The sequence below is a fragment of the Colletotrichum godetiae genome (assembly GCF_030913485.1).
Source record: "Colletotrichum godetiae strain CBS 193.32 chromosome Unknown BDP55scaffold_16, whole genome shotgun sequence".
Classification (NCBI taxonomy): domain Eukaryota; kingdom Fungi; phylum Ascomycota; class Sordariomycetes; order Glomerellales; family Glomerellaceae; genus Colletotrichum; species Colletotrichum godetiae.
In genome coordinates this window covers 591,213-604,669 of record NW_026851264.1, presented here as the reverse complement: position 1 = coordinate 604,669, position 13,457 = coordinate 591,213, and the positions used below count along the sequence as shown (strand labels likewise).

The 13,457-nt window shown below is 53.0% G+C and overlaps 6 protein-coding genes and 1 non-coding gene across 7 annotated transcripts; 3 read left to right on the top strand and 4 right to left on the bottom strand.

Moving 5' to 3' along the window:
* The first annotated feature begins 568 nt into the window (after positions 1-568).
* BDP55DRAFT_t142 lies at positions 569-651 on the top strand. Its single transcript has one exon. It is a non-coding gene; the product is annotated as a tRNA-Gly (tRNA).
* Positions 652-1,121: 470 nt separating this feature from the next.
* On the bottom strand, positions 1,122-3,600 carry BDP55DRAFT_630953 (glycosyl hydrolase family 3 N terminal domain-containing protein; the record flags this gene model as incomplete). The annotated part of the gene is made up of 4 exons (XM_060572228.1): positions 1,122-1,834; positions 1,888-2,619; positions 2,681-3,406; positions 3,474-3,600. 4 exons carry the CDS (start codon positions 3,598-3,600, stop codon positions 1,122-1,124), a joined length of 2,298 nt encoding a protein of 765 aa, XP_060430871.1.
* Positions 3,601-4,630: 1,030 nt separating this feature from the next.
* BDP55DRAFT_102031 (uncharacterized protein) lies at positions 4,631-6,159 on the bottom strand. The gene is made up of 3 exons (XM_060565304.1): positions 5,168-6,159; positions 4,959-5,102; positions 4,631-4,903 (listed from the first exon to the last, which is right to left on the bottom strand). Exons 1-3 carry the CDS (start codon positions 5,891-5,893, stop codon positions 4,805-4,807), a joined length of 969 nt encoding a protein of 322 aa, XP_060430870.1. The 5' UTR covers positions 5,894-6,159; the 3' UTR covers positions 4,631-4,804.
* Positions 6,160-7,069: 910 nt separating this feature from the next.
* BDP55DRAFT_660941 (kinase activator) lies at positions 7,070-9,346 on the top strand. Its single transcript, XM_060574677.1, has 2 exons — positions 7,070-7,983; positions 8,065-9,346. Exons 1-2 carry the CDS (start codon positions 7,417-7,419, stop codon positions 9,073-9,075), a joined length of 1,578 nt encoding a protein of 525 aa, XP_060430869.1. The 5' UTR covers positions 7,070-7,416; the 3' UTR covers positions 9,076-9,346.
* BDP55DRAFT_660940 (uncharacterized protein) lies at positions 9,278-9,862 on the bottom strand. Its single transcript, XM_060574676.1, has one exon. It carries the CDS (start codon positions 9,751-9,753, stop codon positions 9,385-9,387), a length of 369 nt encoding a protein of 122 aa, XP_060430868.1. The 5' UTR covers positions 9,754-9,862; the 3' UTR covers positions 9,278-9,384.
* Positions 9,863-10,143: 281 nt separating this feature from the next.
* On the bottom strand, positions 10,144-11,846 carry BDP55DRAFT_714562 (ankyrin repeat-containing domain protein; the record flags this gene model as incomplete). The annotated part of the gene is made up of 3 exons (XM_060578271.1): positions 10,144-11,100; positions 11,122-11,646; positions 11,735-11,846. 3 exons carry the CDS (start codon positions 11,844-11,846, stop codon positions 10,145-10,147), a joined length of 1,593 nt encoding a protein of 530 aa, XP_060430867.1.
* A 382-nt stretch (positions 11,847-12,228) lies between these two features.
* On the top strand, positions 12,229-13,284 carry BDP55DRAFT_741341 (uncharacterized protein; the record flags this gene model as incomplete). Its single annotated transcript, XM_060580438.1, has 2 exons — positions 12,229-12,503; positions 12,526-13,284. 2 exons carry the CDS (start codon positions 12,229-12,231, stop codon positions 12,848-12,850), a joined length of 600 nt encoding a protein of 199 aa, XP_060430866.1. The 3' UTR covers positions 12,851-13,284.
* Between the last annotated feature and the right edge of the window lie 173 nt (positions 13,285-13,457).

Here is a 13,457-nt window from a genome sequence, read left to right as displayed (position 1 = left end):
CCTCGGATCCTTTCACCGTTGCCAGTCAACCGACAACACAGACTGGATTCTTGTCGGGCAATTAGAATGCACTTGAGGTGGTCGTGGCAATTGAACTTGAAGCAATATGTTGCGAGGTCCTCGCACTCTTCAACATCTCCATCAGTCTGCGCTTCTTCGAGACGACATGGTTGCCGAATCAAGTTAGAGGTTTGGTAGAGGGGAGGATTCGTGGGGCGGTGTCGTGAATAAGCTTAATACGCCGAAGTCTACGTAGTAAACCGCGCAGCACAAGTGCATGTTTTGTCGCCGCTGGTGTGCTGTCGACTCGGGAGGAAATGATGGTTTCGATGCGTTTTTGGGCTGGTGCCTGAGTACGGATGGTTCCTTGGCCAGGTTTCTTAGGAACAATTCCTCCGAGAAGCTCCTTAGTGACAGGAAGACAGGAGACCAGACGGGAGCTCGATTGAGCGTGCTCATTGGTCACTTCGGCCCCCGCGGTCTCCGCTTTGAAGCCCCACTCCAACGGGGCAGGCCTAAGCGCTTGACCTTTCATAGACAACTTTGAGCCAATAACCTTCATCAACCAGCATCTGTAGTGTAGTGGTTATCATCCTTGCCTTCCATTCTTCGGATCAGCAAGGGACCCGGTTTCGATTACCGGCGGATGCATCACGCTGGTTAAGTTTTTGTTGCGAATTTGGAGACTTCAACTTCCCCCTCTCATTCTTTGATAGCAGGAATCGTTATGTTGGGGATCCTTTCCTTTTGTCGCCGGGAAAGCTGTACAATCCCATTATTTATGGCGTCTGGTAGGTTGAATGAACTAGCACAGAGTTCGAATGAAGCTTTTCAGGGAAGGCGTGCGATGCGACCGGCACTTTGAAAGCTTAGGTTGATGGCTGGTACGTCAAAGAGGCACGAAGTCTAATTTCTCCTCTTCCTTTTGGCTGGACCATCTCAGCAAACGGTCTACTTTGTTGCATGTCATAAGCCAATTGGACATTTTACTTCTGGCAGTGTAGGCATTCAAGCGAAACCCGCAGTAATCCAGGTCATCATCATTACAATTATCTCGAGCGACCTTGTTATGTAGTCTGGTTCCGTTGAAGCAACCATCAAGCAACACATCAATCCTTCCCCTAGATAGTAAATGTCCCATTCACCCTCAGATCCCGACTACTCGCTCCAACCCAAACCCCATATTCGCCCGCCTCCAACCGCCACTGCTGCGCGCTCACATCCCAAAAGCTCAAATCCCGCCTCGTCAACGCGAAGTCCACCGTCGCGCTCCCACCCGCCTCAACATACACCCTCTCGAAGCCCCTCAGTTGCTTCGCAGGCGTGCCATCAACGGGAATACCGACATACAGCTGCGTGACCTCGTGGCCGGCCACGCCGCCCGTGTTTTGCACCGTCACGCTGACGGAGACGACCTCCTCCCAGAGAGCGGGGTGTCCGCCCTGCACGATGGCAACACTCGCATCTGGAATACCGGAACTCACGCCCGACACGGGACTCGCCGAGAGGGAGGAGTAGCCAAAGGTAGTATACGACAGCCCGAATCCGAATTCGTAGCGCGGCGAGATACCATCGCGATCAAAGGCGCGGTAGTCGATGAACAAACCCTCCGTGAAATCATCCTGCGGGAAGGGGCCCGCTTCGACGGTCGAGTTGAGGAGGTTGCCGTAGTCTGACTCGGCGCGGGCGACGGTGTAGGGGAGTCTGCCGCTTGGGTTGACGTCGCCGTAGAGGATATCGGCGAGGGAGTTGCCTGATTCCTGGCCGGGGAGGCCGGCGAAGAGGATTGCTGTTACGTTGGGGTGGTCTGCCCAGGCTTCAACAATACGGGTTCCTACATCGGGTGTGTTAGTGATCGCGACATCCTATGACCTTTGAGAGATTTACCGGCAGAGTGAAGCACGACAACCGTGTTGGAGCAGTTGGCCGCGACGTTATTGACCAAGTTATCGCTAAACTCGTCCGTCAGGCTCGGGCGGTCATATCCCTCCGAAGCCCACGCATTGATAAAGACAAGACACGCTTCCGAGTTAACGTAGTTAGGCTGCGGGTTCTCAGAGTAAAAGTCCCATTTGACCACTCCGCCGTCGGCGATAACACGATCCTGGATGGCCTGGAAAGGGGTAATGACATAAGGTGGCGTCGTCGTTCCGGAGCCACCACCAGAAAGCAGCGTTCCGTTGAACGTATCGGCCAACACGGTGCCCCACGACGGGCCATAACTCGTGCTTCCCCATGGCGCAGGCGGCAAGCTAGCATCGTACCCGTAGATCGTCAAGAACTTGGGACTCTTAAATGGAAGCGTGCCATTTACGTTCTTCACCAGCACAGTACCGGCAGCGCCAATCTCGCGGATAATTGCCTTGTGCCCGTTCTGTACGTCTACTGGTGCGTGTTTCTGGAGGTTCGAGTAGGCGCCGACGGCGGGGTAGTCGTCGCCGTCCTGGCCAATGTAGTACCAGGCCGCGAGGATTCTCGTCGTCATGTCCTCGACGCGCTCGCGAGTGACGCTGCCGTTGTTGACTGCCTCGACGAGGGATGCGCCCCAGAAGGCTTCGTTTGGCATGACGAGATCGAGGCCAGCGTTGGCTGTTGCCACGCCGGCGTGTTGTGCGCCCCCTGAGGTAATTGTAAGCAAAGTTGACGGAGGCCTGGGTATAGGAGGGAAGAAAAAACTTACAATCGCTGACAACGAAACCTTCAAACCCGAGCTCGGTCTTGAGGACTCCATTAAGTAGGTACGAGTTCTGGCAGCCGTACGAGTTGTTGGCGCGGTTGTACGAACACATGACTGACGCAGCGCCCTCCTTCAACGCATCCATGAATGGGAAAACATAGAGCTCGTGCAGTGTCCTGTCATCAACATTCGACGACCCGGCCTCACCGTCCTCAACGCTAGGGTTTCTTCGATACTCCTGCTCATTAAGAATCCAATGCTTCGGGCACGCAATCGTACCAGCATCCTGCATCCCCTTGGTGATACCGCCGACGCCAACAGATGACAGGTACGGATCATTACTCAGACCCTCCCAGTTCCGGCCGCCACGCGCAATACGGCCCAGTGGTCCACCGACGGGTCCCAGGCCGACATTAATGCCCTTACCGCGGAATTCAGCACCCAGGGCCTCGCCGTAGGCATACGAGAGGTTCCGGTCCCACGTGGCGCCGAGGTGGATGCCAGAAGGAAAAGCCGAGACGAACTCTTGAGCGCGTACGCCGTCAGGGCCGTCTTGAAGGCAGATAGGCTCGATGCCGAGGCGGGGCACGGAGCCCGTGTTGCCGGTGCAGAGACCATCCCAGCCGTGGGTGAAGTTTGCGAGCTCCTCAACGGTCATTTGGGCAGCCAGTGACTTGGCGCGCTGGTATGCGGTGGCCCATTTCTCGTTTGTCGTTCCGTTTCCCACGGCTATAGAAATCTCGGTTAAGTTCTTGTCCTGGTATAAAGTCACGTCATGAGAGAGGTAGGTACTGACGCGTGGGGTAGACGGCTGGACTCTGTCCATAGTAAGGATCTGTCTCATTGGTATAGCTATCTTGAGCTGCGCAGAGGGTGAACCCGGCAAAGACCACTGCCAATGTTGAAATCAAGTTATTGACCATGTTGAGGACCCAATTGAGGAGCACGACTTGAGCTTGCAGACTCTCTTCTCTGTCATCACGGTCCGGAGGATGTCCAGTCACTTAAGAACCTTTTCCTTCCCGTCGTCCCCTTCTCGCGTCATCTCTCCAGTCTCCTCGGACTGAGATACGTCGACGGCCGACATCTAGTCCCTGGCACCGCTGCGCAGTAGTGTGCACGCCGTCGGCCCTTCTCCCCAGTCGACGGTGTTCCCATGATCACATCCAACTTTTCACCGCAGCCAGATTCATCTCCACTCGGAATCCGTCTTCCAGCAGCAAAAAGGCCCAATGATGATCTCATCAACGATGCGACGCCGGCCGCTTGGGCAAGCTTTTTACGGTAGTAGTCTGCGGGGAAACCCCATGTCGGTCCACCTCGTTGGTGCCATCTTTCAACGGTGCGGGGGAGAAGGGTGTGGATGGCCGTTGGTGGCTAGTTTGCCTAGTTTTGGTAGTCCCATCGCAGGTCCAACAAGCTAAGGATGCGAAGCCAGGCTGCGAGTAGTTCGTCTGGAGATATCCCATGCAGCCTGGAGGCTCTTCGGCGGTATTTTCTTCTGCGCGTGGGGAAATCGTGGGGAATGGAAAATGGAGAAATCGGAAGACCAGGGTTGTTTTGGATGGCAGGTATTATAGGTTGCAACACCGGAGAGTATTCCCATGCCACCTCCGCATCTCCAGCGCGATGCGATGCCGGCATGTGGGCGAATGCGGGGAACGTCGTAAGGTTGGGACTGGTCAGATTCCACTTCTGGGTTGGTTCGAGTCCTGGGACGGGAAATTCTTCGGCAATGGGCTTGTCCAAGTCTTGTCCGAGGTCGGTTTGTAAGTCCTGATTCACTCAATGCTCGCCCATCATCGTCGATGAACGCGGCTGGGTGGCATCCATCGAAGAATCACCGGTTGCAAAAACGTCCGACTCACGACGAGTTGCGAGAAAGACGTATAAGCGAGCCTGTGCGATTGGTCCTGGCCATTTGCAGATGGAGCAGAGGTGTGATTCCCTGATGGTTTGCTCGAATGGCGTGTTGTCTGAAGCGATGACTTCCCGGTCATGTCTCTCTAGACTCTGCCATTCTTGGCCAACGATGACAGGGTCGCAGCCACCATAGGGCGTCAGGCATGATTGTCTCGAGCAGTGGGCTCTAGCCGTAGAAGAGCCTCGGTTGAAAGATGACAGTCGTTACGGGATTGTGTCTCCGGGCCGATGGTACCCCAGCCTGGGATAAGGAGTGGGATAGTTGTAGCTGGCATCCATGACGAAGGGCGGGTAATTTGGGTTCTATAGAAATCATGAGCAGGTGTTTCGAAGCCTCAACTTGCGGACTTGAGCATACATAAAAAGAACCTCCCGGCTTATCAAGTCGAGCAAGCTGGTTTCTTTCGCTCAACCATTCATCCTGGCCTTTGACTCGATGCTTGCACCAGGTGCATCGGGGGACGGTCTCTTGAGAAACGCTGGCACCACAAGGGCAATAAAACTGGTAGAAGAATTTTTAGCAGTTGTCAGGGAACACTCCAAATTTTCGACGTGGCAGAAACTCACACTACGCCATTTGCCATAGATTTCAAGTTGTTTGGTTTCGGAGGTTTCGTCCGGACCCCATTCTTCTTGGGCGATAAGCACGTTATTATGGCCCGACGCTTCTTTCGTTCGGGTGTCGTAATACGCCGTGGTCTCTTCTCTCTGATCGTCTTCGCACTTGGTACAAAGCCATCTCAGGCATAGGTTACAATTGCATGTGTCGCTGAGCTGTTTACCCTGAATGTCGCCTTCAAGCTCGGAATCGCAATCGCGGCAAAGACACATGATGTTGAGAGGGCGCCAGTTGTAGCGCGGCTCGACATAGCTTTCCTCCACGGACAGAAGCCGATCATAGTATCTGCACTCTTCACAAATGTTGATTCCGCATCTCCGGCAGGGTAGGGCTCCAGCTTCGTCGCACTTGACGTTGTACAGCTTGACTTCAATTTCCTCGTCCCCGACGACCATGGGAGGGAGGCCGCAGAAGAGAGTCCAGTAGTTTGGACAGTAGCGTCCGCTGAACGTTTGGCGTTGTATCAAGCCGCGGCCATCGCAGAGACAAAGGCTTCTCAGCTTTTCGAATATGGTACGGGAACCGAGGATGTGCACGTGGTGGTTACGGTTCGTCTGAGCTAGGTGAAGGAGATCCAGGGCTGAAACATATTCCGCGAGTATGGACAAGATCGGATAAGACGAGATGAGGTGCGAAAAGGACGGGGCCGGTGGTTTCGGGGCCATGGAGAACATTGAGTGTCCGATAGCTGACTGCGCAGCGAAAAGATCAGTATCGCGTGAAGTTGTCTTTGCTGTGGGACAACAACACACGTGTTTTGTTGCAGATTTGTTGCCCGGCCACGGCTCATCGAAGGCGAGTCATCGCTAGGATGTGCCTGTCTCAAACCAGCGGGCCGACGATGCCGCGGTCCGGAGATGTTGAGGATGAGCCACATGTGGCTGGATAGTATGCTGGCCTCATAGCTGAGCCTAGTGTTCATCGTATCAACGATGAGGAGCATCGTGTCAACCACCAGTGGTCAAAAAGAGAGTCAATTTCGTCGAGGAGTCTTGATAGCGCTTCTGCTTTGCTGCTTCGGACGACAGGAATTCAAAGTGATGGCAACTCAAAGCCGCATTAGGTTTGAACCTTTGTGCACAAAGGGCGGCTGAGCTCAAACACCATTGATGCGCCTTGGAGCAGCGCCGGGTAGCTTCCGAAGATTAAGGCAGGCCATAGGATTGTTGTCCACAGCTGCGAGCCAGAGTTAAGAGAAGGATCGGCATGACGGAGCTTCCAGCTTCCCGTAGAGCTCAAAACTGTCAACGTCAGCTTCGGTCGTCGCCTTTACTGGCTTTACATTGGACTGGAATTGATACAAGTGTCAGAGAGCGTCCGGTTTCATCGGATGTTGGTGGAAAAGGCTGTTTCAGTCGACAGCTCCGGCATGGTCCAGCCCCTCTTCTAGCTGTTCTAGAACATCGAGCTATGGTGGGAGGATGAACCACAGTGACGTTGGCTTCCATAGTTCTATGGTGTGGAAGTGGACAGTTCAAGGTGAGCGAGGTGACATTGGTGACATTGGACAGATTCGAAGATGAACAGTGGATGTTCCATGTTCCAGTTGTCTTCCGGACGCAGCGATGATCAATGGAAGTGCCCAGGGCGGGCAGGTGTGAGATCATCTGAATCGCTCCTGCTTGGATTGGCGCTGAAGACCGTGGGAGACGGAGCAACTGGGAGCTCCCCAGGCAGACAGATCCACTACGGTGAGTCAAGGCCAATCACAACTGTCAAGAGACTGTGGTTCCAGGGGGAGGTCTCCACTCTGATGGCCTGTGTGACATAAGGCTGCACCGCGACCGGCCAACAACAGCGCTGCTGCAGGAGCAGCCAAAGAGGTCCTCACATCACAGGCTCACAGTGCAGGCGCAGGCGCCCCGATGAGGTTGGTGAGATAAGCCAATCCGATAAGGATAACACACCTGACCGAAGCTCCAACGTTATCGCGACATCATCCTCGTCGCCTACACCATCCCATCCTGTTCCTGTCCTATCCCGTCCCGTCCCATCCCAACCGTCTTCCCGTCCTCTCTCTATCCGTACTTTATTCCTTTTCACATCTTCATCCTCCCCTTCTTTACCTTCGCTTCGCACCTTGGCTGTTCTCTTCCCATCATCGTCTTAATCCTATTCTTTTCCATTTAAATATGAATCGTTCCAACTCTTGACCTTTTGTCGTGAAGCACTTCCTCTCTTTCTCCCCCCATTCAACATGGCCAATTCCCCGTCGCACAGGTCTAGCCGGAGCCCAGCCTCGTCCACCTCTGCCGGCCGAGACTCCACGTCCCTTTCACATTCCAGAGACCGCCGTGATGCACCCTCCACATCAGCCTCCCACGCTGCCGACCATGTGCCGGTTGAGACATTGGTGGAACTCTTGCTCGCCGCCAAACGCTCGCTCTCGTCAATGACGGCCGTCTTGCGAGCAAACGAAATCGCGACCGATGCACGCCAGGCCCATGAGGAGGCTGTTGTATTATATGCCGAGACTCAGTTCCTGCGACGAGCCATCTCCGAGCAGCTGGCGCTCTTGATGAAGGTCCGTCGTGGTCTCAAGAGAACCTACGATGCTGGCAAGCGCGACTTCAAGCACCTGGTCAAGACTATGGATGCAACCAACGAGAAGCTTCAGGAAACCATGGCCATGCTCAAGAACACAACTGTGGAAGCTGTGTTCCGGCCACCAGGCGAAGAGCGCCGCAATCTGATGGACTTCGTGGACGAAAAGAGCGTCCACGTCATGGTCGAGGCTCTGAAGCAGAGCCTCGGCGAGCTCCAGGTGCGCACGAATTCTAATTACTTTGACCCTCCCACACCGTCCACGATAGCCTAGGCGACTGACAAGACCATCTTTCTACAGGCCATCCAAACATCCTTTGACGGCGATCTGCTCCGCTTCGACGACGACCTGCGAGCGCTCAAGAAAACGATGACGGCAACACCCCTACCCCGAACGCCCTCCGACTCGTCGCAATACGATCCGATACCCGAACTGCTCGGTTCTCTCGTAGACAACTCACACTCCATGGCCCAGCTCTTGACGTCCTTGACAAAGCACTTTGACCTCTGCGTCACAGCGGTGCGGACGACGGAGGGCGGCGCGGCTCTTGCTCGTCGTAGGGCGGCAGAGGTGACGCAGTCACAAGGTGGCGATGGCGTCTCGTTATCCGGCGTCATCGCCGATCAGGAGTCGCACATGCCCGACCTCGAACCGATAACGACGCAAGATCGGGCGGACATGCTAGACATTGTGGTCAGTGATTCATCAGAGGTCGAGGGCGTCATCCAGGAGATCAACGAGAGGCTGCAGGCCATGGAAGAGGACTTTTCGGTGATGACTGAACAAACAGGACAGATCAAGGTGGCGTTCCTCGGCACCCTGCAGGGGTTCGCCGCGCTGGAAGAGATGGGCGGTCGCATGGCCAGCTACATTGCGAGCGAGGCCGAGTTTCTCCAGCGATGGGAGGATGAGAGGTACACTATCTACACCAAGCTCGGTGAGATGGATGACCTCAGAGACTTTTATGAAAAGTACGCGGGCGCATATGACAACTTGATCCTTGAGGTTGAGCGGCGCCGCATGGTGGAGGACAAGATAACAAACATATGGAAGAAGGCGATGGACAGCGTTGATAAGCTCGTCGAGAATGATCGGCGGGAGCGCGAAGGATTTCGCCAGGACATTGGCGAATTCATCCCAACGGATCTATGGCCGGGCATGGACGGCGGGATGAAGAGGTGGGAACTCGTCGCGGTTGACGATGGCACCGCCGAGGATGATGTCTCAGGCGGGCAGAGAAGCACCCCGGCACTAGACCGAAGCGTCGTGGACGCGGCCCGGGATCGACTGGAGCGGAGCCAGCAGCGGTAGGAGCGTTGCAGTCTTTCAGATTGGCTCCTGTGTTGATTCAGATTGTTTGAGTGTAAGGGTTTCCGCGGAATATGGTTTCATTGGCGTTCATGGCAGGGTAAAGACGGTAGCCTCCAGATAGGCAAGGGATACGGTTTCCATGGTTTGGACGGCGGCAAAGTCTGTTTTTGATTGTTATCTGGCTGAGCATTTATCTCCTTCGGTCTTGTATGAAGCGAACTATCTTATCCGTACCGTAGGAACAATGACCATCACGGCTCCAGCAACTTACCCTCTCATCCGCTTCTGATCCCTCGTCTCGTCAGGCTTTTAGACTTTCCCATGATTGTATGTTGCGCCATGGTTCTGGCCGGTGACCATCAAACCTCCAGTGCTGTGATTCTGAGACCCCGTTCCGCTATGCTGGAACTGAACTCTGTCACCATAATTATTCAGCACAATCGATCCCCCCTGCTTCTTCGCCAACGATCTTGGTAACTTCTTTACCTCAGCCAGCGCCTCATTTAACTCGATTACAAGCTCTTCGGCCACAAATGGTGGTTTCGCGACATCAACCATCTGGTTCAACATGTCTTCCATCAGCTTCTCTAGACCCTGCCCATCATTCTGCTCCACCAAGGCCACGTAGCGGGCCGTCTTTTGCGCGGAGCCGCTTTCTCTATTGACTGCCTTGGACATAGACTCAATGGTACTTGCAAGACTTTCGCACGTCTCTGCGGTTTGCTTGATTTGGTGGAAGGCCTGTAGGTATTCGGTTGTTTCGGTGTCTTCTTCAACTTGCTGGATGCAAGAGTAGATGGAGGTGAAGACTTTGGGTAGGAGGGGGAGTCTCTTTGCGACTACTCGCAGAGTCGCCTGTTACACTGAACAATATGGCATCGGGGCCAACAGTATGTCAAGTTGGATAACGGACACCAAGACGTAGCCAGCGGAAATAGCATGCAGATCAATGGTCCGGCCAGTGGTACTTTACTTTCAACGATAGTACTCAATAGTTCGAAATTGCAAGTTCGCAAAGCAGGACAAAATCAAGGCTGAATCAAGACAACCGATTTAACAGATGAATTACTCAGATATCTCGATCAAGGAATTCAAGATGGCCTTGCACGTTCTCGGAACCATAGTGCTCCGCATGTTTTAGAGCATTCCATCCCCGGGGGCAGGGTGCACCTGACTTGGTCCCATCCAACAAAAACTGTTTAGCCCTGTACAGCCTATCAAGTTGCGCACATAGCATCAATGGCTTCCGGCCATGTTCTTCGTATCTTTCCAAGCGCACACAAGCTGTAGTCAAAAGTATGAGCGCATCATCACCATTGTCGCTTACGACGGCATGATGTAGAGCATTGAAGCCTTTGGAGTCCACCAAGTTTCTATCACTGCTCCAACGCAACAGTACTTGGACGCCCTCATGAAAGTCAAGCCTTGAGGCGTGGGGAAGCGCGCTCAATCCTTGGTTGTCTCGACCGTCTGCTAAGGCGCCATATCCGAGGAGTGGCTTCATAATCGCGATTTCTCTTCCAAGCGTTGCCAGAATAAGTGGCGTATTGCCCTTTGAGTCTTTTAGTTTTAATCTGACGTCTTGCTGTACCAGAAACCTCACTGCGTCGAGATGGCTATCTCTCACAGGCCAATGAAGTGGTGTCATCCCTTGATCGTTGGGAATATCGGCGACTTTCTGACGTTGACACAGAAACCATGCTAGTGAGAGATCGTTGTATGCGAGAGACCAGCAAAATAGGTTTGGTAGGTCTTCTATGGGGCAGAAAATGGAAGCACCCTTGGCAGTAAGGAGCCAACTAATGCTTTTTTCATTCTCCAAGACTGCGCGAGTAAGAGCAGCGTGGCCATTGATGTCCGTTTCGTTGATGGATGCCCCCTGATCGACAAGAACCCAAACAATGCCCATGTGATTCTTGTTGATAGCATCGATTAATGACGTCGATCCGTTCTCGTACGCTTTGTCTTTGTCTGCCCCATGCTCAATGAGGAGCTTGACTATAGCTGGTCTGTTGTTGGAAATTGCTAGTTAAAGTGGTGTTCCACCGCCAGCTGCGATCCTCGGATTGGATGGGTTGGGATATCTCTTCAATAATCTCTCAATCTTTGAAGGATCGTTGTGCATGTAGCGAATCGCGTGCTTAAGGGGAATCCAACCATCCCTAGAAAGGTTATTCATATCCACCCCTCTCTCCAATAATAGGTCTGTCAAGTACTGCGCATGGCTTTCAACAGCTTGTCTGAGAGATTGCGATCCTTTCGCCTTGCTAGGTCCGATCTTACTTTTGCCAATGATTTCACGGCCATGATGGAATGCCTGCCAAAAAGATGTCCAGCCTTCGAAGATTTCGACGTCCAGGTCTGTTTGGCTCACGACCAAAACTTTTGCAATTGACGATGGACCATATCGAATGGCCGAAGTCATTGCAGAATAGCCTCTCGGGCCCTTCAAGTCTAATTTTGCGCCGTACCTGACTAATGCCTTGACAATATCAACGTCGTTGACTATCGGTTTGATAAGAGCTTTGTGTAGCGGCGTTTCTCTAAGATTATCAAACTTGTTCGGGTTTGCTGAGTTTCGTAAAAAACAGTTCGACAACCTGAAGGTGATCGTATCGAACTGCCCAGTGCAAAGCGGTTTGGCCATCAGACGTCTCACTTTCTCGGATGCTGCCTCGAGACTCGATGAGATGATTTGCCCAATACGTGAGATTGAAATGGACTGCTGCATGCAGACCAGACATTCCTTCGACTGCATCGCCTGTCACCATCTTCGGAGCACGGAACGATCTCTCAAGGCTCGTTGTGTTTTGTAAAAACTTCGTCGCAAAGTCTTCAACCTTGTCGATAAACTCTTTCGGGATGGTTGAAAGATGGGTACCTCAATGGCAGGCAGCATGCTGCAGTAGGGACGAGTCAGGTCGATTTTCAGTATCGATGGCCGGAAGGGTCAAGAACTGGGGGCAGATAACCTATGATGTTGGGAACGGAGACGAAGACAGACATAAAGGCCCCATACAAAGTGCAACAATCTCTCTCGATGTTCAAGCTTTTGAAAGAAGCTGAAATGCAGGCCGATTAGCGCAGCCTCTAAACAGCCCTTTTCTGCGCCGACAAAACCCTGATCAATGTAGATCTCATCGTGTGCCGTACATGAACGCTCGGGATCCCGTGGAATTTGCGAGCTTGTGCCGGAAAAAGATGATGGAGGCCATGGAGGACATGGCAGGGGCTGCGAAACAGAAGATCATGGACGATATCGCAAACGCGAGGCAAGTGTCTCTTGCCAAACAAGGAGAGCGCGATCTTACGCTGGCCGAATTACTTGCAGAGATTCAAACCGCAGTCAAGGCGGATTTGCGGGCGGAAATACGCGCAGAGATCCGCGAGGAGATGGAGGATGAGAAAGACGCACAAAGAACGGGCAGGTCACCACCGTACCCATTCAAGACATCATTCAACACAACAGCAACACAACATGAGTCACAATTTGCAAAGGAGAAATATTTCCTCCGGAGATCACCGTGGGGCGGAGAGCAAGCATCCTAAGGCAAAGGTCCAAGAGTTGCCCCGAGACATACCAAAGTCTTCCAACCTCGAGCCACCTTCCGTTGTCAAGTCTTTTCGAAGCGTACAGACCTCGGGCCATGAAAATTTTGCAGGTATCGAGGCACATACGGGGCCAAGCCGATCCCTAGAAGTCGGTATCTCAAATGAGATGCAGACTGGAGGCATTTCTTCGACAGACAGCGCCTATCATACTCCCGATGTGTAGAATCTCCGTCAAGTGACAGTTCAGTTTGGAGGCTATTCTCGATATTTCGCAGTCCTACGACAGATTTCCAGAATTCAGGGGTACCTAGACATGATGGTCAGTCACATAGATCAGCCGCCAAACTAGAATCTGTTTCAGCAATGACAACCTAATACAATGGTTAACTGTCATGACTTGTCTCGCTGATTGGCTAATAACCTGGCAGAGTTGACAAAAGCCAACGGGAAGAGCAGTCCTTCAGTCATCATAGTCCGCAATTGTATAAGCACATGCCAAGCAGCTCACCACGCGGGAGGTGGATTTCTAACCAGCTTTCCTATCTTTTGGGGTTGGCGTGAATGAGATCCAGCTTACCTATGAACACCCGAGACCAATAATTACTCACTCTATCTTATTCGGATCTTCCTGGGACATTTACTCTCACAGCCAGTGTGCTTGCCTACCTTACCTCACCTGGACGTGCTACGATGGCCTCAAGTTTGGGATGGTGAATATCATGTGATCACAATGCGAGGCCAACGAATCTCCGAGTGAGTGCCGCGCTTTTCTTCCTCTTGAACTCCCATTTGATAACCCACCTTGACTGACATAATTCAGAGGTACAGAA